The 26830-nt window shown below is 41.0% G+C and overlaps 1 protein-coding gene across 1 annotated transcript in view; it reads right to left on the bottom strand.

Moving 5' to 3' along the window:
* The window catches only part of ITPR1 (inositol 1,4,5-trisphosphate receptor type 1), a 171718-nt gene that overhangs the window by 95521 nt on the left and 49367 nt on the right, over nt 1–26830 (bottom strand). The window contains exons 7-30 of the mRNA XM_061362137.1: nt 26511–26669; nt 24627–24725; nt 24110–24193; nt 23875–24021; nt 22425–22520; nt 21012–21056; nt 17926–18080; nt 16649–16748; nt 16021–16181; nt 15110–15251; nt 14594–14752; nt 13844–14016; nt 13467–13586; nt 12010–12204; nt 10172–10423; nt 8643–8784; nt 7497–7650; nt 6969–7156; nt 5325–5463; nt 3824–3882; nt 2195–2356; nt 1926–2096; nt 983–1048; nt 32–169 (exon numbers count right to left, since the gene is read on the bottom strand). Of these exons, the coding sequence (XP_061218121.1) occupies nt 32–169; nt 983–1048; nt 1926–2096; nt 2195–2356; nt 3824–3882; nt 5325–5463; nt 6969–7156; nt 7497–7650; nt 8643–8784; nt 10172–10423; nt 12010–12204; nt 13467–13586; nt 13844–14016; nt 14594–14752; nt 15110–15251; nt 16021–16181; nt 16649–16748; nt 17926–18080; nt 21012–21056; nt 22425–22520; nt 23875–24021; nt 24110–24193; nt 24627–24725; nt 26511–26669 (3306 nt within the window). The remainder of the gene's footprint in view (nt 1–31; nt 170–982; nt 1049–1925; nt 2097–2194; nt 2357–3823; nt 3883–5324; nt 5464–6968; nt 7157–7496; nt 7651–8642; nt 8785–10171; nt 10424–12009; nt 12205–13466; nt 13587–13843; nt 14017–14593; nt 14753–15109; nt 15252–16020; nt 16182–16648; nt 16749–17925; nt 18081–21011; nt 21057–22424; nt 22521–23874; nt 24022–24109; nt 24194–24626; nt 24726–26510; nt 26670–26830) is intronic.

The following is a 26830-nucleotide window of genomic DNA, read 5'->3' as shown; positions in this document are numbered from 1 at the left end:
AAGCAAGGTGACAGCCATACAGAAACCCAACCTTTTCATAAGGGATCTGCAGCAGCTCCAACACAACCGCATGAGCTCCCATGTTCCTCAGAAGCCTCTGTTGCTGTTTACGGCTTTTCCTGACTGAGGCGCTTTCCTGAACGCAGAGCTTGCTGAGCCGCAGCAGGATCTGGAAAAGAGACTTGATTTAGAGCCAAGATTCTGGGTTATATTTCAGAGCACATCAGGTGGCTGCTACAGAGCAGCAACACTGAAGAATATGTCTGCATGGACCAGAATGGCTTTAAGCAACAAAATCACATCTTGGGCTTTCAAGGAGAAGAGGTAAGGGGACACGTGTGGACAGAAGACAGCGATAGCATCTACTGCCCCTTGAGCATTAGCCACCATTCTCCTCACCACCGCTCCAGGGACACATCAACCAACACAACCCTGCTCCACTCAGCACGGGCCAGGAAAGCAGTTCACTGGTCTGGGCACCATCCTTGGCACCTCTAACCAGGGCTGGTTCTGCACAATTCAGCCATGTCAACTGAACTCAGCAGGCAGCTCTTCAGTACAGAGCCACAGAAAGATCATTAGCTCACGCCAGTGCCAAAGCATGCTCTTGGTCTGGTATTTTTAAAAACAAATGAAATCTCAATAGCACAGTGGGTTAGAGTGCAAGGTACTCAGGACAGGGCAAATGAAACAGCTTCTCCACTTGCTTACTTTATAGCCTTTAACAATAAAAATATTGTGTTACCATTGAAACAGCAGCAAAAAGTCGCGTTTCTCGCTAATCCATTAAGGAAAGAATACACGTCGTGCTTATTATATTCCTGGCTTCTCATTCAAGTTGGGATATGCTATTACTCAGCAAATAGTTTCCACAATGGAAGAGTGACTCAGACTTTCCTGGGTGCCTCCCTCTGGCTGCAGCTCTCCAGAGCTGTGTTACTCATTTACACTTCAATTTCACTACCAAGCAGCAAAATGTTACCTCTTTTACTACACGGTAGTTGTAGCTGCTAGTACTTTCAGGCTTTTGGGACTTGCTGTGGCCTTCCTGAGGATAAAACCAGACAAGTTATTAGTGACTTATACTGTTGTCTTCATTAAGGCTAAAGTGACTGTTTTAGGATAGTGGCCACTCTCTTCTTGGACAGGAGTGTCACTCTGCTGTTTTCTAGACAATCTCAGAAAAGCATACAACTATCCTGTCAAGTCACACTGACCTCTATAACAAATGAGGGTGGGATGATCTCAGAGATGGCAACCTCTTGTCTTTCCTGTGCTTGTCACACTCTGCCTGTAATCAAGTATCCTCACAAAAACCTTCCTACTTTCTGTCTTTACTGTTTATTATTAAATCATCATTGCCCAGATATGAAGAGGTGCCTCACTATGCACAGGGAAAGAACAATTAAATTACCTTGATTTACTTCCAACAATAAATGTTCATAACCCAGGGACTATTTCTTGAATTCCCTCACCCAGTATTTTCTATTTGATCACAAATTATATGGAGGAAAAAGGCATTTAAATAGCTCTAGGCCAGGTGTGCATGCCAAGAAAGTCCCATATTATCAGGTGCAGATAAAGCACTGCTCTCTTCCATCATAGCTCTGCCCTTACATTATTTGTGGTACTTTTCACCATACAAAGCCTATGCAATCTGTCACTGCTGAAAGGACACAACTTTGGAGCCAGGGCAAACCCAAACCAACTGCTCTGTTAGAGCCTGCAGATGAAACTTCAGTGGCTGCTAATCCTAAGCAGTGTCCACTTGAGACTAATTGGCATCAAGTATCCCAAGTTCTCCTCAGACAGCCCCACCAGGCTAGGCAGTGTGCTAGAAAATGTTCTTGTTTTGTCACAGTTCCGGAAAGTTACATCTTCATAAAATATTAACACATGAATTTGCACCAACACAACCTAATTACCTCCTTTTTCTTGTGTTCGTTTTCACCTTGCACTCCATCCATAGTCTCATCAGGACCTTGGCCTTTGTACACCCAAAGCTCCGATTTTTCCACAATAGACCTCAGCTGGTCCAAATCTTGTTTTATCTGCTTGTAGTTGTCAACATCTTGGCTGGTAACAAGCAGTTGAACCTTACATGAATGCAATCCATTAGTTGAACAAAAGGACTGGTTTTAGCTGCAGCACATACATTCAGAAGAGGAATAATGCTTTGAGGACACACACATACCTGCTTAAAAGCCTGAAGGACTTCTTGTCTCTGACTAAAGTGCCGGAAGAGAAGCTGAAGTGCCCCGGACACCAGAGGAGGATAATCATGCATTGTTAAATGTAACAAAACTCTCAGAAACGTTCTGCCACCATGATCATCTAAATCCAGCGGTGTGTTCTCCTCACTGAAAACAGAGTGTAGGAGTTAACTAGCATGTTAAACTGAATGTCCCAACAGGTTCTTCAGTCCAACCAGGGGTGGCAGAAAACCTTTTCTTACTTTTAAGTAAGGGGGAAAATTTATCCAATCTTGTCTTAAGACACACCGGGGTTTTTTGGTGTCCTGCTTAACAGGGAAGCTATTCCAGAATCTTATCATGTTTCATTCAATTTACATTATCCAACTTAAACTTGTTTTGTGTCAAACTATGTCAAAATATTTGTCCCTGTGCCAGCCTTCACCTTATTGCTCAAAGATTTCTTGCTTATTCCTGGTACTAAACTTCCTCACTATTTAGGAAATAAGCCCCCACCTCAGTATACAGATTGCAGTGTTAATCATGTCAAGCACACAAAATCCTCCTCTTCCCTCTTTCTCTTCTGAGCATGACAAACTCATAGGTTTTAATTTGTTTGTTTTCCTGGATCTTTTCTGTATTCTGCTTCCAACTGAGTCTGCACACTTACATTTAAAACTCTGGTTATTAATCCTCTAAGTGAATCTTTCTCCACTTTTTTACCTTCATTTCAGTAATCAATTATCATAGGTTTACAGAATACAGCTGCAGCTCTGAGCAGCTCAAGGGCAAGCTCAAGTACTTGAAGTTTGTTGCTAACTTGCTGATCAGTGATTTAAGAAGGGCTAAAAGCTGCTCCAGAAGGCAGGCAAGTATAGAAAGTACAGCTTGCTTTGTTCTGTCACATATATAATCTGAAACGAAGTTGTAGCAAGGTGAGGTCTCTTCTCCCAAGTAACAAGCTATAGGATAGGAGGAAATGGCCTCAAGCTGTGCCAGGGGAGGTTTATACTGGATATTAGGAAAAATGTCTTCTCCAAAAGGGTTGTCAAGCATTATAACAGGCTGCCCTGAGAAGTGGTGGAGTCACCAGCCCTAGGGGTATTTAAAAGACATAGAGACGTTGTACTTAGGGACATGGTTTAATGGTGGACTTGGGAGTTAATGGCTGGACTTGATGTTCTTACTCAACCTAAATGATTCTATGATTCTGTGTGCAGTTTAATGCTGCACTACACAAAAAAAGGATGGCTAAATATACGTCTGTGTCAGTAGAAATCCAAATCCTTGCCTCCACAAACTTTTCCACTGAAGATTTTACTGCAGCATTCAGCTTAGATGCAAGATGTACTAATCCTCCAACTTGACTTTCACCCACGCAAGTGAAGCCCTCCCATGAATATCTTTCTGGTGAAGGGCACTTATGTCCCTTATCTGTGGCTTTTAATCCAAATGGACATTACTTTGAGCTGTATCAAAGGCATTTCAGGAAAATGAAGCCTAAGTTACTGAGGCAGCCGTTTCCAGTTACTACCTTACTTTCAACTGCAATTTCCACTTCTCAGGAGCCCTGAGACTTGCAGCCTGGCAACTCCTGAGCTACCCCATGATTAGCACTAGTGAAGAGATACTTTCCTTCCACCAAAGATCCCCTCGGCTTGTTCTTCAATATGTTCGAAGTCTAGAGCTCCTGAGAAAACAAACACGGCAAGTATGTCAGAGTTACACCAAAGATGTTTTTGCAGCCTAAAAACATTTTAACTGGCAAGTGGTGATGTAAGTGTAAGCAAAGGGGGCATAACAAGCTGAAAGAACACTGAGAAATTTCTGAAGCTGCCTGCTAAGGCAACATAAGACAATTAGTTAACCTGTTCCCAGCTCACAAGTTAAAGTGGGCAGTAATTTCAGCAACATCCAGCCTTATTCCTCTCCTGCCTATTTTCAGATTGCACTACCATCATTTCAGGACACTGATGGGACATGGTGACATTCAGAGGGGTTCTCCACAAAAAAAGCCAAACTTCAGCTTTGAGAAGTTCTAAAGTAATAAATTCATCAATGACAGCAATACCCCTGTGACTCTATAGACAAAAAAGCCCTTGTGTTTTTCAGTATAAGATATATATTATCACATGGGCAATGACCAATATTCTGAAATTGCAGAATGGAAGTTATGAGACAGACTTGAGCTCTCCGTATTTCACAAGGATTTGCAAAGGGGAATTGAAAGAGAACACCGGGATTTCACATCCTTGCCAAAAATGTTTACCCCCTCTCTTTCAAAGTTCAGCTCACCCCAAGAGATTTTGCTCTCCCCACCAGCCCCGTTTCCAAGGCCCTGGAACCCCAGGGGCTGCTGGACAGGCAGCCCAAAGAAAAAAGTAAACACATCCCTTTGAAGTGAGATCAAAAGAAACAGTCTCCTCCCTTTGAAGACTTCACATCTAAACCACATTTTCCTTATCTTTCTCATTTGCATCTAGAGATACAGTCCCCAAATTGAGGAAGAAACACTGTTTGATGTCTAATAAGTTGCACTTTTAAAGCCCAGTTATACCTACATGGTACAGGTCCTAACTAGGGGACACTTTCTCCCCTGGAAAGCCATATAGCAACTGACAACACCACATTTACCCAGTACAATAACTGCCCTGCTTTCAATTAAGCACAACACTGGACATGACAAGCTCTTCAGTGGCTTACTTTCATACCCTTATCTGGCAGCACTGAGATTCAGGCACCTCCCAGTGTCTTGCTTTGTTAAAGAGAAATCTGGAAGGGGTGAGGGGGCGGTAGAGGCATCAGTCCAGGGGGAGGGATGGATGAAATCCAGTTACTTTGTGGACCTTTTTCCTCCACCCAGATACATTAATAGAAAAGATTTGAGGTTGATCACATGATAACGTTTATTTCAGATTTCCTTTAAAGGATGCATCTCAGTAGGAGAGAGTACAAATCAATGCTGGGTTTTGTTTGGGGTACTTCAAAATGATCCCTACTCACTCAGGGTACTCTGCTTCAGTGGGACCATTCACCTGACAAAGCAAGAACCTGATCAGCTACCCACGTAGCACCTCTAAGAGTAAAGAGTCTTCCCTAACCCACACAAACTCATCTTTCAAAATAACCAACCTGGTACATTAGCTGACATTTCTTGAGTACTGCTTCCAGTGGGCGATTCAGACATCTGGGCATTGCTTTCATCAAATTCATGTTTAAATATACAAAGCAGGCAGGAGATCCTGTAGTCCAATCTCACGTTCAAAATAAACTGATGAAACAGAAGTAGTAAAATGTTGAAGTAGCTTGCCTGTTTCCAGGACGTGCACAATTTACATGTAATGCAGTGCTACCAACATGCAAGATCAGTGTAGTAAAGATAAGGATTTAACTTGGCAAGGAGACAGCAAATGTTTTCTTAAAAATCCCCAGAATACAGTATTATTTTTCCAGTTAATTCAATGAACAGATGATATACACACAGGAATAAACACTTAGAGAAGATTTTGGCAGAGTTTTGGTCCCTCATTACTGTCCAATGGAGGCATCTTCACCTGACTCCCTGAGAAAGGAAAGCAGCATTTCTATCTCTGTTCTGAGACCAGCAGGAATCTAGCAGACAAGTGCTGCCCCCCTCCTTGCACTGCCTCCCAGGGATCTGTGGCAGAGGAAGCTGAACATGAGCTGCCAAGAGCCAGGCTGCTGCCACAAGCACAGCAGAGCAGCAGCCACCAGCTCAGGTGGCATTAGTTAGTGCCAGTGAAAACTCCAGTGTAGCAAAGACCACCTTCTTGGTGGTCTCCTTCCCTCTTAAGAAAAGGAGCATAATGTAAAGAATACTTACAGTTCTCTCAGATTTAGGAAAAAAATGCTTAATGCCAGTTTTAACAGACCATGGGAACAGGGGGAATACTGGCACACTAAAATATCCCACTGCACATGCAAGGCCATAAGAGAAGTTCTGGCTTTAACTAAAATTAGCAGTGGTGAAAGGAAGTGAATCGAGCCTCCCCTACGTGCTGCATCTGCTGCTGAGGGGAAGGGCATAACCCAGCTATGTGCAAAGCCTCCCACGGGGGCATGGGGAAGGAACACCATGGCTTTCCTGCTGCTTCGCATACTTTTCGCCCACAAGGCTTTTGCAGCATTCTGGCCTCCATGAACTTGCCCATGAAGTTACCAAACAGAAAAGGGACTCCTACACTGACGGAAGGAAGATGGATTTCAGCGCAGTAATTTTGTGGCAACATCTAGATCAAGGAGGTGCTAGGAAAAGGGGGAGGAAAAAAGTAAAATCCCAAAAAAACCCAAACCAACTTTTCTCTTTGTGTCCCAAAGACTTAGGAGCAAACAAGTGAGAAAAGCCAGAGATGGAAGAGACAGAAAGGCCAGAATGCACATGGTTAAAAAACATTTCGGGCTGATGGCTGTATAAACAGGAGTCTTCCCCTTCCTTGGGGCACTTAGCAAGGTGGTCCTGTAGACTCTCCTCACTGTAGACAGTAAGGTGAAAAATGAGTGCTCCACTTCAGCAAGATGGGTATTTACAAATCACTGATAAATTTACAAATGTCTATTGCAAACTTATTCCTATTGTTTCAGTAATGGCATAATATTGTCACAGAAGTGCTGCATGCCTGAAAGTCACCTTTGTAATGCTTCACCAGTTTAAGAGGCACATATAAGGCAGAAATGAGTTAAAAGGCAGCATGGCACTATATTAACACTTATATTAAAGGTATCACAAGATGCTATGTTAATGTGCATTGCTAGTACCTGAAGTATTTCAATGATCTTCAGCTTTGTGTCCATTACCAGGATGTCCTCCTTCTCTGGTTCAGTTTGCTTGACATTACCCTCAGGAGCAGCAGCAAGCGGAGTCATGGGCAAGAACCCACCACCTCTGAGCACCACCTGGGTCATCAGCTCACCAACTCCATGGATTGATCTCATCACATTGCTCCCTTCAGAGAGGTAGGCAAACAGGTAAGGTTATGATGGTGTAATGGGACTGCATTAACAGGGCAAGAACCCTTCACATCCTACGAAGAGAAATTGTCTCAACATCAAACAAGGCAAGGTGGACACCTAAATCCCTGGAACAGATGGAAGTCAAGAGATACACTGCAGTACTTTCAGAACCTCCCTGCCCTCCCTCCCCCTCTTTCATTTAGGCATTAGTCAGCTTTACAACCGAGCCCTGGACAGAAATAAGCAGAAGATTCCAAACCCACACTGACATTTTCAGATACACTAGACACTACCAAAGAATGATCTGTTTTGCCAATCGTTTTTCAGCCTTACCTTTACTTTCCTCGCCTTTGGCCATCTTGGTAATAGGGAAGATGGTAGTGATGTGCACACAGTCTAATATAGCAAGGAGGATTTTGGTTAGTCTGAGGAGGTCACAGAAGTTGTAGAAACCAAAATATATCAGATTTCTGGCTAAGTTAACAACCTACCAAAATAATAATAAAAAGCCTGATTAATACTAAGTATTTTGCTATCACAATCAAGTTGTCTTAACACAGTGAAAAGACCCAGAACCTGGCTATGAGCCTTATTCCTATAGTACCTTGCAATTCCCCAAGACTGTACAGGTCTACATTTTATCAGAAAGTTTTCTACTTGCCTACAAATACTGCAATGACTGGAGTAAAAATCTATATCTACAATTGATATTCTACAGGTAAAATCATACTGCATTTGTCTCATTGCAGAAAAGGTAAGATAGGTCAAGGCTAGAGCAAATGTACAGATGTTTTTCATGGTTTTCTCTTACAACAAGCCCCCAGATCATACACCTAAAGCTTACTGCTACCACGTTATAAAGTTTCCCCCAAAGTCCTCCACATGCACTCCTTCAAGATCCACACACAGTAATTTCACTTACACTGCAAGTATTTAACATAGCCCCATTATTTGAAATATATTCCCTCAAATACATTGGGTTTGTTCTTTTAAAAGAAATATCACGTCCTTTCTTAAATTAATAGTTATTTAGGGAATGCTATTGCACACATTTACTACATTTTATTTTATTTACAGACAATTTTAATAGGTCAGTAAGTTACAGTTCTCCTCCTGAGTAATACTTCAAGCTCTAAAGACTGTGCATGCAGAACTAGTGTTTAGTTTCTGAGACTATTTATTTCAGTAAAGCTTGACTTTGCAGTAACACCAAGAGCACAAAAAGTAAACAAAGCTGCTGCAAATCTCAGACAGAAGCTCACATTCATTACTGTATTTCAAGAACTATCATTGCAAACTCACAGACTTCAGCAGGGTTTGCTTGCATGCAGAGAAAAGGCTACAGTGGAAAGGAGGAGCCTGCTCAGGCTCAGCACTCACTAATTACTTGTCAATCTACTTGGTCTTGGAAAAAAGCACCAACATTCCATGAAAAATAATAATAAAAAAAAAAGGATAAAATCAGAACTGGATAGCTACCTCAAAAGTGAGCTTATTTTTCTCTTTATCAGAGAAAGGGAACCTCTGACACACCACATCTCTTAAATATTCCTCTACAAATTCCATTGTTTGTGCAAATCTCTCCTTAATTTCATCTTTGGAAGTTCCACTGCTATCATAGCTGAAGAGGAAAACAAAACAAAACAAAACAACAAAACAAAACACAAAACTTAGCATGCAAATACACAGCGCTCTTTTCCCCCAACACCATTTTACATTGGTTTGTCAAAATCTACCGAGAGTTAAAGGCTGTTAAATAATTTAGCCGAACAAGGGAGTCAGGAAGCTGACACCATAATTTCCTGGCTTTGGCTGCTTTATCCCATATGCTCATTTTGCACTATTTAAAAATGCCTGAGGAAAACAAAAAAGAGAATTTTGTCCCAATAACTGAAAAAAGAAACCCTCATTATTTTGGTGGAAACAATGACAAGCTATGTACAACATTGCGGAGAACGGATGTGGCCAAGAGATGCTGACTGTGGATGCTATTTTTCTTCCAAGTAAGAACCAATATATATGCAAAGTAGAAATTAACATTTTCTTCACACAATTCTAGGTGTGTTTCTCAGCACATGCAGAGAGCATTTGAAAAAGAATCTCCCATCACTTTTCACTGACTACTTCTGTTTTCCCATTTGATCACATATCACTGAGTAGCCTCTGCCAGAGCTGAAGCTGTTTGTTTTTCTATTTTGGCATTTAAAGTTGAATATGATCTACTGCATCTCTCTCAGCAAACTAGGCTAGCAAGAAGAGAAGGGAGGGAAAACCAAGAAACCACTAAACACCATTATTAATACTGACAAGACTCAGATTCCTAGCAACGTGAGTTTTAAATGTACTTTTCTTCAACTGAAAAATTGAGTTCTGAACAATTGAAGTAGTAAAGATTTTAAATTATCTGTACTACAAAGAGCTAATACAGGCCTATGGTCAAGGAATCACACCTCCAGTCTAGCTGTGGTTTTGCATAGGTTTCTCACTACTGTATCACGAGTTTTTTCCACTGGAAGTTAGGGAATGTGACTGTTTCCAGCTCATTACTTGTTTCAGTACCTTCCCCCTTGGTTTTGCTTTTGATTGTGCAAACTACCATACGGACTATCTGCCTTGAAGAGTCTATACCCCAATCATATAAGGCAGGAAAAAAAATGACGTAGTCCTCCCTTGCTTTCACACCCCAAGGCCACCTGCTGCACGACTCAAATCAGAGCCAGAGCATTAATGTGATCACTGCATTTTGGAGACAAACCCCTCCTACTTCATAGCTTACACCATGGACATACAGGAAAGTTATGTTGTTCTAGGGAAAGCTCTCTCCAGCAAACATAAGGCAAATGAAACCATGGGGTTTGAATACTTTGTGTGCTTTCTTATTATTTTTCTGAATTTTTAATCAGAAACAGCGTAAATAACGCACGAGTTGAGAGCTGATCTGGTTTTGGTTTTAAAGAAATCACAAGTCATGCAATTACCTTTCCCGCACCATTCCAGCACGTACTTACTCATCAATGGCAATTTCAGAAGGTATTTCAGACCAGAGACGAGCATACTTCACTGGTGTTACTTGTTCCTGAGGGTCACGATCAACATGCATATGAAGCATCAGTCGGCAGAAAGATGCTCTTAGATCATATGGCAAGTTTTCATCAGACATGCATCGGAGAATGAGGTCTACGTCCAGCTGGCCAGATATTTCATTTATGGCTAAGTATTGTCGATCAAGGCACATTCTAGCAAAGAGGTTTAGTTGGTATCTTCAGGGGAAAAGAAATACATAAACAGCTTACACTTTAATTTCCAGCATATCCACTGGGTGTAGTACTGATATGTTCTTATGCATTAACAAATCAATCTTACATTTTCCAGTAATGTGGGTAATACTTATTATGGAAAGAATAAAGTCCTTATCAAACACTACTAAAAGGTAACATGGCGGATAAATAGAATAAAAGGAGTAATCATATTTTCCCAAGAGTTACATAGAATTAAGTAATGCTGTTTAGGAAAGCTGCAGAAGAATCCAAAGAACACATAGAGCAACTCAGACTAAACACCGTATAAGACCAAATGTCTTTTACTGATGCTGGAGCCACAGTTATTCACTGAGGTAAAACCCTAGATGGACTACAGAATCATTAAAAATTAGGTACCTAATGAAACAACTATTGAGCTCTGCTCCCTTTAGGGAAAGAATTCGTAGAGGAAAAACTAAACAATTCCTAAGGTTTTCAGTCCATGACCTAAAAGCAAGCAACTGGCATTTAAGTCATGCACATTCAACAGACTGATTAATTAACTCCCAGACAAAAAGCATATGTCCAACATTCATGAGTATTCACAAAGGCTTGTGTTGAATAGCATCAGCTGTGAGGTTTCCTAAAGAAATTAACATTTAATTGAGAGCAGACTCCTTTACACACTCAGCACTCCTCATGGGAATTTGACCAAACTGTGTTCTAACCCCTTGTTTTAAATCTGTTCACAAGTATATAATGTAGACTAAAAGTAATTAACACTGTCAATTCTACATAAAAGCAAGTGGTCTCCCTTTGATTTGAGCCTTCCAACAGGCTCAGAAACACATATTAGGAAGTATCCTGCAAGAACAAGTTCAATGGAAGAGATAATGCAAAATACAATCCACTTATACTTTCTGCATCGCCACAGTTGAGTCCATCAAGCTACTCTCAGAAGTTTATAACCCAGACACAGGAATTTGGTCTGGGCTGAAACCTGATCTTACACCACGCCAAGAACTTTGTGTCTTTGCAAGTCATCTGGAAACATCGCTACACCCTAGAAACTGCTAAAAGCACATCTTAAGCTGTACAAAAGAGCACCGCACATAAATCAAACCGAACTTGTGGCATTTTCATAACTTCACTGTCCTGCTGAGAACTACAGGGCCACTACAGGCTTTGAGCTTAGAGAGAAATGTGAAAGGCAGAATGAACAGCGGTGACTCCTTTAAAATCAAAAGCAAAGCCATAGGCATGCTCAAATCCTATTCTCCCCTCAAGAGGTTGTTCACCCCCAACTACCATCTGAATACAGGTAACCTAAGTAGTTAACATACAGGCTCTCTCAAAACATCTACTTAATCAGGAAACCAAGCAGAAGTATGCACTATTTTTCGTAACGGTTTAAAACTTGCCCATGCTGATAACTGGACTTAGTGCTTTTAGCTCTCACTTCAGAGAGACTTCACACTCATTCTCTTAACAGTGATTTTGTCCATGAAACCAGTATCCTTTCTCCCCAAACAACTATATCCCATATACCAAAGAACTCCCCACACAGCCTTGATGAAGTTTGATAGCCAAATGCATGTGCTGTTAACCTGTAGTAGCTCAGTACATCCCGATCTTCCTTCTGCCCTTCTTTAGCATCCTGAGCCAACTCTCTGATACTCTTACTGCGGATTTCCTTGTTACTGTCTCTCCAGAACAACCACACTTCTTCCTCATCTTCTCCAACTTCCAAGGCATTTTCTCCACTTGACACTTCTTCAAACTCAAATCGAGAGAGGACCAGCCTGCCAGAAGGAAGTTAGGTTGGATTACAAACTGCCAAGAACCATGCAGATCTTTCAGAACATTCAAGACACTTGCTAAAATGTACTGGTGGCATAGAAGTAACTAATTTTATCTCACCTGCATACAGAAAAACATTTTATTCCTCAACTCTGCAAAGTAAAAGCAGAGTTATCTTATTCTTTCAGTGGTGGCAGTTAGCTACATAATATCTTTGGGGTTTATTAAATAAAAGCATTAGGTTAGCATGAATTTAGAGTATAAGCTTTTAAGGCTTATTCAGCCTAAGACCAACATCTCAGATCCATGGAAGTGATTAAGATAAAGGGAAGATGAAGACACATCTGACTTTAGAAAACATCTTTACAGGAGAACCGGTTCAAAGATCATTCAACAAAGTAGGAAAGTATTTGGTAAACAAAACTATCTAAGAATCTATTAGTTCTGTAGCCCTTAGGTGACACTTTCTTTTTATTTATGTGGCAAAATAACTAGGAACACATAGATACTGAAACTAAAAAGGCTTTTGGGGCTTTTAATTCTCCAGAAAAAAAGAAGATCATAGATCTGAAAAAAGGCAAGTATATAAGGATAAGAACAAGTAAGTAATGTAGCAACTTCAAGTACTGGTGAAATAAATACAGCCTTTATGATTTCATTAAGAGAATTAAATATGCAAAAATACTGTCATCCATTTGTTTTAAATACTACCTGTCAGAGACCTGCTTCCCTCTTGCAGTATTTTGATAATGATGACCTATGCCCTATTCCATATATTGAATAAATCCATCTTTATGGAGGATAACTGGGATTTGCCGCCTGCTATTGCTTCAGCAACGACTGAGCATTGCTAAGAGCTGGAGACCAAAATCCTAACCATGAAGGGTGAAACAGGTGAGCAGAGATGCATCAGCTTCTACTTTGCTGCAGGGTGAGCTCAGTGGGCACGCACGCGGGAAACGCTTGCTTCAGACAGCTTATGGACAAGGGCCTGAAGCCCAGAGGAGGATCAGGTCCCCAAAGTCCTGCACACCCTCCTGCAGAGTCTGTCTACTTTGACCAAGTGTGAGGTATCCAAAGAAGTTTGGACTGCAGGAGTGAACACACATGGCAGACATCTGCTGTCATCAATGCCCATTTCCTCTGAAGAGGCCCCCACACATACTTAACTGCTTTCTGTAGACCTGCCAGCAGTGCTCTCAGCTTTGAAACACCTTCCTTCCGTTTCACACCAGGAAAACCACCTTTAAAGGCATTAACTTACTTAGTTTCAATGAGAATGTCTGCGTTTGTTGGATTCAACACAGCTTTACAAATCAACTCCTGTGTCACTGGAATAGACTTGTTCATGGAAACGCACAGATCTGAGAGGTAATCCAAAAACCTGTTGGAAAACGTGAGCCAAAAGGGTATCAATCATTGTTAAGATCTAGACTGAAGCAATCCACATTTCAGAAAGAAAACATTCAGAACTCCATTTTAACTTTGCAGAGCGAGACTGTTGCCCGAGGGGGAAGTTATGGTGAGTGCCAAAATAGAAGTGAACTAGCTGTGCTTCCTTGCTAGCAAGTTGGCAGGTACAGATTTTTGTCAGAAGGTTGAGGAAAAGGGTAATCATATACTTAGAAACACAGATCTCACCTGGGCTCCCTATTTTTCCTCACAAGACTAACAAAAGTGTCAATCTCAGCAGCTGTGATATGCTTTTCCAAGAGCTTGCGATTGTTATGAAGCAGTGCTGTAATAGTGTCCTCAGCCAAGACATCATAGCCAATTTGTTTCTGCATGAAGCCAAACTGCTTTGCAATGTATTCCTTCAAAACAGAGAGGGAAGAAGGAAGGTGGTATCATTAATTCTCAGAATTTAAGAAAACAATCAACAGAAAACAGCAATGTTTGTCAATATCAACACCTCAAGCAGTGAACTGGATTAGATTCAAATTGTTTTCCAAGAAAGCAAGTGCTGACAGATAACCTTAACCTCCCTCCCTCCCGGGCTAAACCCCACCAAGGCATTCATCCTTATCTGATATGAGATTATTTTTAATAAATGGCAATGGAAAACAATCAGCCTTAATTCATAGGCCAATTTTCAATGGAGCTTGTAGCATGCAAGAGTAAAGAAAGTCTTATAATTCGCCTGGATTTGCCAATTAGTAATTCTGTTGTTTTCCTAAATTCCCCTTAGAACCGGTACTAATTACACTGCAGATAGTGTCTGACAGATGAAAAATGCCAGACAGAGTAAAACTCAGCAACCCAAAAATCTCTTGCTGACTGTACAATCACAGCACAGCCTAGCAGGGTTTAATTAATGGGATGCAGCCTTTATTTTTCTTGGAGCACAGGAACAGTGTTAGTGCCACTGAGAAGCACAGCCATATTTCAAACCTGATTCTTTCTGTAATCCTGCTGAGAGTGTCTCAGCACTCTGTAGCAAAGCCGGCATATGTGTCTGAAAGGAGCATGACGCTGGTCTCCCAGCTCCTCCAACCGCAACATCGGGCCATCGCCACTGTCTGTAAATGGTGCTTGCAACAACTTGAAAATCTATAGATTTATTAAAAACCAAAGATAAATCTCATGAGACACTGCCTTCATTTCATGAAAATTAGGGTAAAACCACTATGTCAGTGTCTTTAAACGGCTAAAAAGCACATCAGAAATACACTATAGTTACCCAGTTTCTTGGCCTAGAGTAGCCTGGACAGAAGACATTGTTAATCACCTTTACTTATCATCATATTCTGTAGCTGTTAATTCTAGCAATGGGATGCTTACAGTCTGCTGCAAGCTGGAAAAAGAATGGATCTTTTGGTGCCAGTAACTTGGCCAGGCTCGCTACTATTAGGTTCTCTTTTCTGACAGCCCTCTTGCAGGCAGTGTTTAGAGAAAAATGCAGCCTACCTGCTTTAGAATATTCTGTTCCCTCATCAGCTTTTGCCGTTCTCTATTAGGTTTAGAAAATACCACTTCAAGGACATCTTGTCCAGAATTAGTTCCACCAGTAACAAAGTAGACCAAATCCTCCAACAATTTGGTAACAGACCTACAGGAAATCCAGAAGTTGTTAATACAAGACTTCAAACTCTTTCTGTTAAAAGAATAATGCCAGCGTACATTTATATAGATTTCAAAACACTGAGTGAGAAAAAAGAACATCGATTGGAGACTGACTCAGAGACTGGGTAAAGCACACAGGTTTGTACTGAACTTAAAGTTAGGAACTAATGCTCCCTATTGCTGTATCCCCTTACCATAACAGCTAAACCACAGCTGCACCAAGACAATCATATCACTTTAGAGCAACTACACACTCACCAAGTTCTATTTGTCAGTTCTTTAAATTGCCAGGAAAAAAAGTAATCAGGTGATAATATCTCCCAAGGCCAAATACAAGACACATAGAAGCACACAGGCCTTGGTTTTACACAGCCCACCATGCTCTTTTGTGGCCACATACTTTTCACAGACTGCCAAAGGATTTGCAAGAAGTCATATGTTCAGTCTTCACAAGGTGGATTATAAATTCCCACACTCAACTTGCAAAGCCCATCAGGAGAGGTATGCTGTGGATTATTCCTCCAAGTTCACACCAACAGTTCTCATGCTCTCATCTCACATAGCAACAGGGTGGGCTTGACAGAATAGGCTTGAGAACGTCCACTACAGAGACGTCAACAATAAAACCATCAGCTTGTTTTGGTTTTAAAATCTCACTAAGGAACCAAATCCCTCTCCTAAGATAGCATACATAGACAAAATTTTCAGAGAGACAGTTACTGAGTAAAGAAAACAACATGATCTTGTTTCCTTACCTTCTTTCATTCTGGGTTATTGTTCCCTTTTCCAACTTGCCAGCAATGGAACCTAAAACCTTACTTGCATCATTTGCAAAATCCAAGTCCCGAACCTCTGCAGGGGAAACTGGTACTATGGCAAAAGCTTCTTTGTCTTCTTTCACTGGAGAAGTACCAATCTGAAACCCAGAGAAGTTTTACCATTAAATCGCAAGGCAGAAAACAAAGCACTGATTCATATACTCACTGATAATAAAACTGAAGAAAAGCTACACTCAACTTTGACAATATGAGACCACTGATCAAATCAAACTTTGGGAGAACAGTATCACTCTGTGCAAGCTCAAAGCTGCTCCTAAACCCAGAAAAACATTCAGGTGAGATTGCAAAATGTTGCTGTAAACAGTGGAAAAAATCCTCCTTGTGATGACTGTATTACAGCAGAAATTGAACAGCATAACTAGTAAACTACCATGAAAACCTAGCCTGTAAGATAAAATATTCTGGGTAGGCACTATGCATTACTGTTACACTGCTCGCTGTTTGACAAACCCCGTAGTCTCAAGGGACTGGAACTTATGCAAACACCACTTTAATGAAACTAGAGAAATCAATGGATGCACTTACATAAAGTAACAGAACTTACTTTAAGCATCACAGGTTTCTCCTCCTCTTTATCAATAGGGATATTGGTACTATGAACCCAGGTGTTGGTGCAAAGGTGTCTAAGTCTGACATAAGAGTTCCTGAAAGAAAAAGTTTCAAAGCACAAGTCAGTTTCCCAGATGGGAAATCTTCACATTGTTCAAATTGCAAGATGTTTCCAGGAACAAGCGGGAATAATAATAGTGTCATCTTTATCCATCCTGCATACCATAACAAGAATAAGACTCTTCTTCCCTTAGTTCATTCTATAGATTTAATTTAGGAAGTAGTCTTATATAATAGATTCTGCTGTAAAACAGAACTACTTCTATATTTTGTTATGTAACACCTGCTGCACAGTAACAAATTAAGGCTCTTCAAGCCCTCACATTACAGTATCCAAGCCGTGGGCTTCCTCTCTTTCCTTACTTTTCAGCCATTACTCACACCTATTTTACATTTCCCCAAATGAGAATTTCTGAGTGTTTGTATAGCTACTCAATGCTGTACAAGCACCATAGGTCCATTAGGAGACCAGATCATAAGCTTTGGCATGCAGAAATTTTCTCTAGTCCCACAAGGACAGCAGTCCCAGACTCTTTTCCCAGGCATTTCTGGCAATGACACTAATTTGCATGTACCAGCTCTTTAATACAAGATGTCAAGCCAGAGCCAGATGAGCACCTTAGTCCAGAACAAAAAACAGTCTCTCAGCTGCAGTACAACCTCCTCTCTCCACACAAGCATGGCAGCCCGAAGGACAGAGGAGGCAGACAGAAGCACTGCTTTTGGTGGTCATGATAACTTCTGCTAACTTAGAATATCTGGTGATTTAGACAGTTGCTTAGACGGAACAAGTGTGCCATGTTTTCTCAGTGGGAACAGGCAGCACAGAGCCTGCAAACAGACTGAGCATCTTTACAGGGTACAGCACCTTTTAAGTAGCAAGGCCATGTAAACAACAGAAAATGAAGTGCTAAATACCTGATGTTACTTCCTAGCTAATGTAATACAGACAGGCCATGAGAGCAGCTTGACAGGGCACTCAAGGCCTTTAGTCCAAGTTTATCCACTGAAAAGTAAGTCAATCTCAATTTTACCATTTGTAAAATGATGTTCTGTTACTTATAACTCTATTGTAGGGTACTGAAGTGAGGCTTCAGGCACTCAAGTATTTCTATGTTAATTTGAGAAAGAACCTTAATTCTAAAGGATTAAAGAAAAATAGTGGGAGACGGAAAAGAAACCTCCAAAACAGAGTTGTATGCTTAGCTGTACCTGGGGACAAGGCTGTCTCCTCCTCGCAAGGTGGTAGGATCCAACTCAAATATGGAGGAGATATCATTTCCTTCAGGCACAGACACCAGAGAGTATGCCATCTTCTCCTGAGCACTGTGCAAGCCTCTTCGGGAGGCATCCTGCTCAGGGTCCAGCTGTGGAAGAAGTCCCATCACACAGAGTCAAGCCAAGCCCTCCAAACCCACCTACCTAGTGTTAAACAGAGGTGTCCAGTAATTGCAGACATGACTGAATCACTCCAAAGTACCAGTTAAGACAACCAGGCTTTAGGACACCAGTAGAACTAACAAGTAGCTGCTCTTGCCAACCATTTCTTTGCTTTCTCTGGTGTTAATAACTTCTGAGTATTTATGCATCACAAAGACAATAAATTCTAAACCACAGAGGTTATGTCTTGCAGATAGTGCCAGAAGAGACTCAGAATGCCCCATTCACCCCACAGCACACTGTTTCAGATGACCCACGTCTGCCAAGATCCCCACCCTGACACTACTAGCTCTCGAAATGTATTGGACATATTGCAATTATCACTCTTAAAGTAATTACGAGAGCTGCAAATATAAAACCCAGTAGCACTATGTACCAACTATCTTGCTGGGAAATAATCAACTTCAGCAGCAAAAATGAGACATCTATCACAGACAAACAACAAAAAGCTAATCAACAAGTTAGATGCCTTGCTGTTCACACTACAACTCATGAGGCACTCAAACACAATGACATGCTACAAAGGCCATGGCATCAGAAGTATCTTTACTCCCAAAGTGGCAGCAAATTACCAGCCTCTCTTAGCAAAATAAAGATACTAACATCAACTGAATAAAAGTCTGAATTTTCAGTTGAAAGGAAAAAGAGATAGAAAAAATGAAGATAAATGGGAAAAGGAACAGCAACTTCCCCTAAACCCCTTCCTAGGGAACTACCAGTTATCACTAGTCAATAAAAAACTTGCTAACTGTCTGACACAACACAGGAGCCAGCTGTCCACATATAAACATCTGAATCCTAGGTGTAATTTTCAGAGTGATCAAGCAATTCATCAGCTTCTCTGTGATCATGGCACTGGTGGAAGGTTCAACACTCAATTCCAAGCCCTGGTGTAAAGCACTGCAATCCTTAAACATACGGAAAAGGTATCTAACATGACTTGTGCCTCAGGATACTCTGTAGTTAGCACATTTGCAGTCAATGAACTTGGCTGCAAAGTAGTGACATTTAAAGTCTGATTTTGCACATGGGAACAGGCAGCTAGCTGTATAGAACAGAAATACACATTGGGAGTGTGCCTTCAAGAAAAGAAGTAACTATACACCCAACAGAGTCCATCTGGAGGCTTTACACCAGGAGAAATTCACACACTTGGAATAAATTCTCCCCATTTCAGCTGTCTCCTTCATCCCCACAGTAAGGCAGCTGCTCTGTATTCACAATTTGTATTTCAGGAGACAACTGGTCAACAATTGCAAGTGTGGCAAAGCTGAAAAGGAGTTGTAAATCAGAAAGCTAGAAACAGGGCAATTTAAGGAGAACTAAAACTACAACTTGAAGTCTGACAACGGCAGTCCCCTTGAACTTTGAAAGGTACTGGCTGGCATCTTACCCATGCCCGTTTAAACCCTATTCTTGTACGGTTCACTAAGGTAATAAGGAGAAAACAAACCATGGAGCTGTGCAAAGAAACCTGCTGTCTTGCAGACAGCTCACATTTGGATCAAGTTGTGAGTTTGGATAAAGTTGGATAAAGCAGCCTACACCATCCTGTCACCAGTGAATGTTAAATGATGCAGTAATTTCACGTCAGACATGAATTATGTGCTCCTGTCCCTATCCTTTATGGTCTGTTTTTGCCACCTAGTGGTAAAAGAGACAGAGCAGGGAAATTTCAGAGCAACTCAGAAGCCAGTGTGTTATCATTATTACTGCACTTATCAGGAGACATTAGCATATCACCAGGAGGATGGATGACTACATGGAAGACCTCAACATTGATTAACTTTCAAAAAGTTAAGCCAACAGAATAGTTCAATGTTGGATTTTCTCCACAAACAATAGCTTGGGACAGGGGAGCGTTCAGTTTTTCTGTATGCTTACTCAAGTCAAGCTCTCAGATCAGTGTTTGTTGCCAAATACCACCAAGAACTGATGACATTAACAGCTCAATATCTGGGGGCAAGGATAAAAGTCCTAATGGCCAGGCTATAATGACAGATCCTTTTAGGAGGAGAAATCCACACTGCAGGATTTCAAAGTGTCACAGCACATTCATCTTTCAAAAATCAGGAACAGTTCATTTTCATATCCAAATGAAGCAGATCTTCCATAATACAGGATAAATCACCAAGAAAGGCCTTCAGTCAAATCCAACTAAAAGAACAGAATCTACAATGGAAAGCGCTGTTCCACCTTTATCTTTTTTCAACTACTGAAACAATGCCGTTTCCCTTTGACACCAAAGAGAAGCTTCTATTAACAAAAAGCACCAGCACACTCACTCTTTGACACAACATTTATTGAAAAAAAGACTTGCTTTCACAGGAAAATCAGAAGAATGGCACTTAAATCATCCTCACCCTGCCATTCCTGCTCTCTAGACCCTTTATCCTATCTTTCCTGTGACAAGCTAACATGAGAAGGGGAATTAATTTCTTAAACATGGAGGTCAGACAACTGACTGGCACAGCACTATGTAAAAGTCCCATTAGGGACACCTGCCATCTGGTGTCACCCAGAGCAGCTTGCTTTTCAGACCTATTCAAGAGAGTGCTTCAAGGAAACAAAGTTTTAAGAAACAGGAAGACAGAAAAAGATGCTACAAAGGGGGGAGGTGAGGGGGTCCAGGTAACATACCAATTCAGTTCCAAGTGCTCTGTTCTTCACTAAAGCCTAACCCAGTTTTCAATATCCACTCTGGACAGGCCTTAAAAGCCTTAAAGATCATTCTTATTCTTTCAGTTTCTTCACTAGAAACAAAGCCTGGACCGTCTATGCGCTGGCCAGGTAAATATCTGGGCCTGTGTCAAGCCCTCCTCTATCAGGGGCAAGATCATACTCTTGCCTATACTTACTGAGGATTGACACTCCAGGTCATCTTCCTCATAGTCAGGGTTTACCTGATGAAACAGAATCACAGGCACGTCAAAATTCTAACAGAGCTGGAAGCGGGAAACAACCTCAGCACGCTCTAAACTTAGTGTGTAAGAAGTGCACTCTACTGCTACAGCTCTACAGGCATGCAGAAAATACACTGTGCAAACCAATTCATCTCTTACCAGGCAGCTGTCTGCCCATAAAGTAAGCAGTTAAGTAATCTGCAAACATGCAGAGAGATTTATCTTGTTCAGGATAACCACTAAAGGAGCAAACCGGCTAGAGAGTGGTGAAGTTTCAGGGCGGTTTTAAAATTCCCAAGGGAAAATTCCAACTAGGAATTTCTTGGTAGAAATCTTTTTGAACAAACTATCCTAAGCAGGGATCAGGTGAGCAATCTCCTATGGTAGATTTTTGTATGATGTAAGACCATGATTTTAGTTTGGCCAATTAGCAAACTCAGGATTTACTGGAAAAGCTTTGTACTGGATCCCTCTCTACTGAAAAGGATTTGTCAGTGAGCATGTGACTAAACACTGTTTTTCCAATCTGCTTATAATATGGGTTGGATATTTAATCTGGACTTTTCCCAGTCAAGCTCTCAGGTCAATAGCATGGACTGAGACAGCCCTTCTGCCCTGCTACACACTCTTTCATCCAGGACAGCTTTTACTTACAGAGGTTTATGTATTGGCATATTGATTTATCCATGCTTTGAAGTAAACAGAAGTAGTTTTAATAAACATTTACAAGTGTTAAGAAGCAAAACTCACAAAAGTATAACCCTTAGCTTTATTTATTTATTTATTTAAAATAAAGTATCTTTAAATCTTATTTCAATGAGGGAAAGACATTCACCATGGAGAGAGACAGGCTTATTTATTTTGTGTTTGGACAGCTAAGCATTATTTACAATTCTTACAAGACTGGTCTGAAGTCTAATTACATTTCATTTTACACTCAGTTCAGCTCCGAAATCAGTGATTCAAGGGAAACTAACAAGAGTTGAATTCATTTTCCCTCAAAGGCTCTCTCAACCATTTACAATTTATTCATCTATTAACAAATACATTTTGATTCTACTGCCCACATGACAGAACACCATTTAGTGTCTATTCTGTGCAGAAGAGTTATTGCCTCTCGAATTCATACAAAAAGTGAAATAAGCTCAAGACTACTCCTGTACCATGGTATTCTGTCACATCTTTTTTGTCTTCCTCACTGTGTTTAGCCTTCTAATTTTGTATTAATACTAAGGACCCAAACACCGCTCTCCTCCCCTCCCCTGTGTCTATTTCTAGGGCAGGAAATGAAAGATTTTCAGAAGGTACAAAAGTAAGAAAATACTGTGGAAGGAAAGGCAGAACTCATGAGCAAGCCCCAACACCTACCTCTGCTGCCAGGTAGTGTCCAGTAGCAAGGTGTTTGAACCTGAAAAGGCTATTCCAGTACCCCGCGCCACCACGACAGGGATCGTGCTGTACCACCTACAAGAAAAGGGAGACCGCATTTATATTGTAAGTCAGTGACAACACAGCATTTACAGTATTTCATGTACAGGTAAGAGGAAACAAGGACCTCCAGAAAAGATGAAACAACCTTTGATATGTGAACACCACACAGTAAATACTTTGGGCTGGCTACAATTAGTTCAGTTCAACAAGTTATGAAGGATAACACGAAGATTATGGTGCAAGTTGGCAGAAAAGTAATTAGAGAAGGTGCTCTAGATGTGCATGTGTCTCGAAACATGTTTCCTAAAGAAATACAACAACTCCTTTACGTTTTTGGTACAACTAATTTTTTACTTTCACCTTCTTGAAGTGGATGAGGGAAGACACCTGGAAATATTTCAAGTGCAACGTTGCTGTACAAAAGAATACAAAGGTATCTATATTTACTCTCTAAGCTCTCCATCATCAACAGATGCCTCCAACATCAGATGAGCTGTTACTTCATATCAGCTACTCTATGGCTGCACCCCTTTCCTTAGGGAAAACTCAGCACAGCTTAGTTGGGAAAGGACTACCTTATTTCTGCCTCGCATGTACAACCAGGTCAGTGCATAACTGGTAAATGGAGGACCAGTGGGTACCCAGTGGTAAATGTGGACAGTAACCACACAAGCTACTGTTGTGCTCTAACTTGTCACAATAATGAAAATTATAGGTAGGCTTTACATTCAAATATGGGAGAAGCTGTGTATCAAAGCAGACACTTCTGGAAAAAGAACATGAAAAACATCTATCCACCATTCCAATTAATTTTACAATTCCCACATGCAGTTTGCATGGTAAGCACTTAGAATCATAGAACTCTTGTAACACCAATAGATTGAGGCTATTTTAAGAAGCAAGTGATGTCCAAGGTCACTATTTAAAAGCCAAGCAAAGAAAAAAGATAATTCAGATGAGCAACACATAGGGACTAGCAAAGGCTTGCGATCTCCCATCAAATGAGGATATGCATAATCACATTATTCACACCAAAAATAGCGTGCTCGGTACACTCAGCAGGACAGCTGAAATTATTAGCTGCTATTACACTTTAGTGACTGGTAAGAAAATAACTTCACAGATATTTCTTTGTCTCCTTTTTCTGAATTGTCAGGAACCTGAATTTGAGAGTGATCTGCTGTACCACCAGAGATCAGAACTCCATTTTGATTTTGCACAGAAAGCACAGTAAGCAAAGGCATTTCAAGGTTAAACTTCTAACACCAGGAAGACTTTTACCTTAAAAAAAAAAAAAAAAAGAAAAAGAAATCCAGGTACAGTGTTTTTAAACAGAAAGAGTCATTGTTCCTACAAAGCCACCTACAGCTTGGGTTACAATTCTTACCTCTACCTCCCACAGGGCTTTTGAACTGGTTGCAGATGTGGCTGACTGCCTCCCTGTCGTTCTCAGGAAGACATGCTGCTTCTTCCTATGCTCATCGCAAGTCAGGAACTTCTCCTGTTCTGCATGAAACAGTCTCACCACATCCCCCTGTCAAAGACCAGACAGCATCGTCAGTACCGATGTACATTAGTACATCGGCAAACAAGCTACAAGTAACTGGAGTTTTGAGTCTTACCCCTTTGAGAATATCATCTTTGTTATCACTCCATTTCATGAAGAGGACTATTTTCCAGCTTGTATTGCAGTTCACAGAGTTGACCTAAAAGGAGAACCAAAACCATTATTCCCACTGTCTCAGACTTAGGACAAGATACTGCCACAACTGCCACAAACTACTACTGCCCGTTGCATTACCCAAAAGGGAAAGTCCTTTCTGTATTTACTCCAGAACAAGTAACAACAGAGTTGACTTGTTAGGAAGTCACTTGCTACACATCATTATGCTGTAACTTTTGATTTTGAAGGAAAATCTTAGCTAGTCAAGAAAAATAAATCAAACTCAAGCCTCTGTCCAACACATAACAGATAGGAGAAAAGTCTGCTAGCTCTATTAAGTTGCTGATCAACAAGATTCCTAAACAATGCCACAGGTACAGACCAACTTGCTGATTTGTACAAAACAAACCCAAGCAGCTTAGTTGAAACATACAGAGGCTTGTGCAGCTGCTCCAGCTGTGTCAACCTGCTCTTACCTCATTGCACCCTGGGTTATCAACAAGCTGATGACTACTGGCGTGGAGAGGCTGGCCGGCATTGACAGGATTCAGGACTACTTTGTCTCCAATTACAACCTGTAGATAAGTGCAGCATTAGACAGAAATCTGCACCCTGAGAAAGCACTTTTTCTCTCCTTTTTTAATGGGAGTGATGGCAGGAAATCACCTTCTTGCAGTTTGGAGAGATGCCAGGCTTGAGTATGAAAACCAGGATTCTGTTTGCTTCAGAATTTAGCTCACCATACTCAGTCATTCAGACAGAAAAAAAACCCACACTACTGGACCTGGAGACTTTCAGAAGAAACACAGACTGCAATTCTGGTAACTAACCGATGTGCTGCTTTCCATGAACTTGCTTCATTGGTTAACATTTAATAAATAATTCCTATAGAAAAGGTCAGCCAAAACTCCTCCTCCTCCAAGATACACTTTCATCTGTAAAGTCAGATTATTGACCATGCTGGCAAGACAAATACATTTTATTCTGGACAATAAAGATCCTGTTCTTTCCTTCTTCTAGGACAAAGTCTAAAATCAAAAAGCCTTTTCTGTACTGAAAACAACTATTCTTGGTAATAACGTGTCTGAGAACTGGTGCAATTGAAAAGCACTTAGGGCCATTAAGATTGCACTATCCTGTGCTTTGGCTTCACCGTGTGTGTGAATGTGTTTGGAGAAAAAGAACAGTCACATCAAAACATATCAAAACATTGACACCTCACTTGGAGTATTGTGTGCAGTTCTGGTGTCCTCAACATAAAAAGGACATGGAACTGTTGGAACAAGTCCAGAGGAGGGCCGCAAGGATGATCAGGGGACTGGAGCACCTCCCATATGAAGATTGGCTGAGAAAGTTGGGGCTGTTCAGCCTGGAGAAGAGAAGGCTGCATGGAGACCTCATAGCAGCTTTCCAGTATCTGAAGGGGGGCTATAGGGGTGCTGGAGAGGGACTCTTCATTAGGGACTGTAGTGATAGGACAAGGGGTAATGGGTTAAAACTTAAACAGGGGAAGTTTAGATTGGATATAAGGAGAAAATTCTTTACTGTAAGGGTGGTGAGGCACTGGAATGGGTTACCCAGGGAAGCTGTGAATGCTCCATCTCTGGCGGTGTTCAAGGCCAGGCTGGACAGAGCCTTGGGTGATATGGTTTAGTGGGTGGTGTTCCTGCTCATGGCAGGGGGTTTGGAACTAGATGATCTTAAAGTCTTTTCCAACCCTAACTATTCTATGATTCTATATGGGGCTAGTCTACCGGATAAATTATTCCTGCTTGATGAAGTCTGCTATGCCTAGGTGCCAAATATATACCTGGACTATAGGGCACAGAGAGGCTTATTACCTCCTGGTTTTAGGTAAACAGTATACCCAAGTGACTCACGTTTTGTAAAATGGAGATTAAGAGATTAAAACGGTAATGCTTTTAATTTGGAACTCATTATTTTACATGTTTCCCATGAACAGGGCCATTTAACCTCATCATTACTTCACTCCTCATATACAAAATGATGATGTATTTTGATTCCAAACTGAGAACACTAAAAACCAAGATGCCAATTATTTGTTCCAAATATACTGAAGGAACTCAACATTTCCTACCATTTTGCACTGGACAGGAATTGTGAAAGGATAGCATAATTAGGTCCCTTACTCCCTCCAACGTTAAATCATTCCACGTTTCCAAAATACAAGTTACCATAGCAATTTTCCTCCCCCTCATGACAGCATAGGAAAAAGGTTGTTCCTGCATCATCATGCAGTAGCTCTGTGCATTTCATTAATTGCAAGACAGGCCTCCTGAAACGAGCTTTGCCAAGCTGTGCACAAAGCAGTATGTGAAGATATTCCCCTCCGCACTTACACTGTCTCCAATGGAACGCAGTTTGTAGAAGGGCTGTATGTAGAACCAGGAACCTTCATTTCCAGCTTCATCCAAGGTCACCCTCATAGCATTCTTCTCTAGTAGAGCTGGAAGCCTCTTATTTACTGTTAAGTATTTGTTACTTTTTAAGTGAAGCAGCTAGAACAAGAATTAGAGTTCAGTTCTAAGAATGCTCATTTTTCCTCCCCGTAATTAACAGAGAGCAAAAGATAATAAGAATACTACATAGGAATTAAAATGAAGAATAGATTGTATAAAAATACTTATGAATTCTGGCACAATTTCACTTGCACTTCTTT

The sequence above is a fragment of the Neopsephotus bourkii genome, unplaced genomic scaffold (assembly GCF_033783945.1).
Source record: "Neopsephotus bourkii isolate Nb327-2 ecotype Australia unplaced genomic scaffold, CSIRO-AGI_Nbou_v1 NB_1080, whole genome shotgun sequence".
In the NCBI taxonomy this organism is placed as follows: Eukaryota; Metazoa; Chordata; class Aves; order Psittaciformes; family Psittacidae; genus Neopsephotus; species Neopsephotus bourkii.
This window is presented reverse-complemented; position numbering and strand designations above follow the sequence as displayed.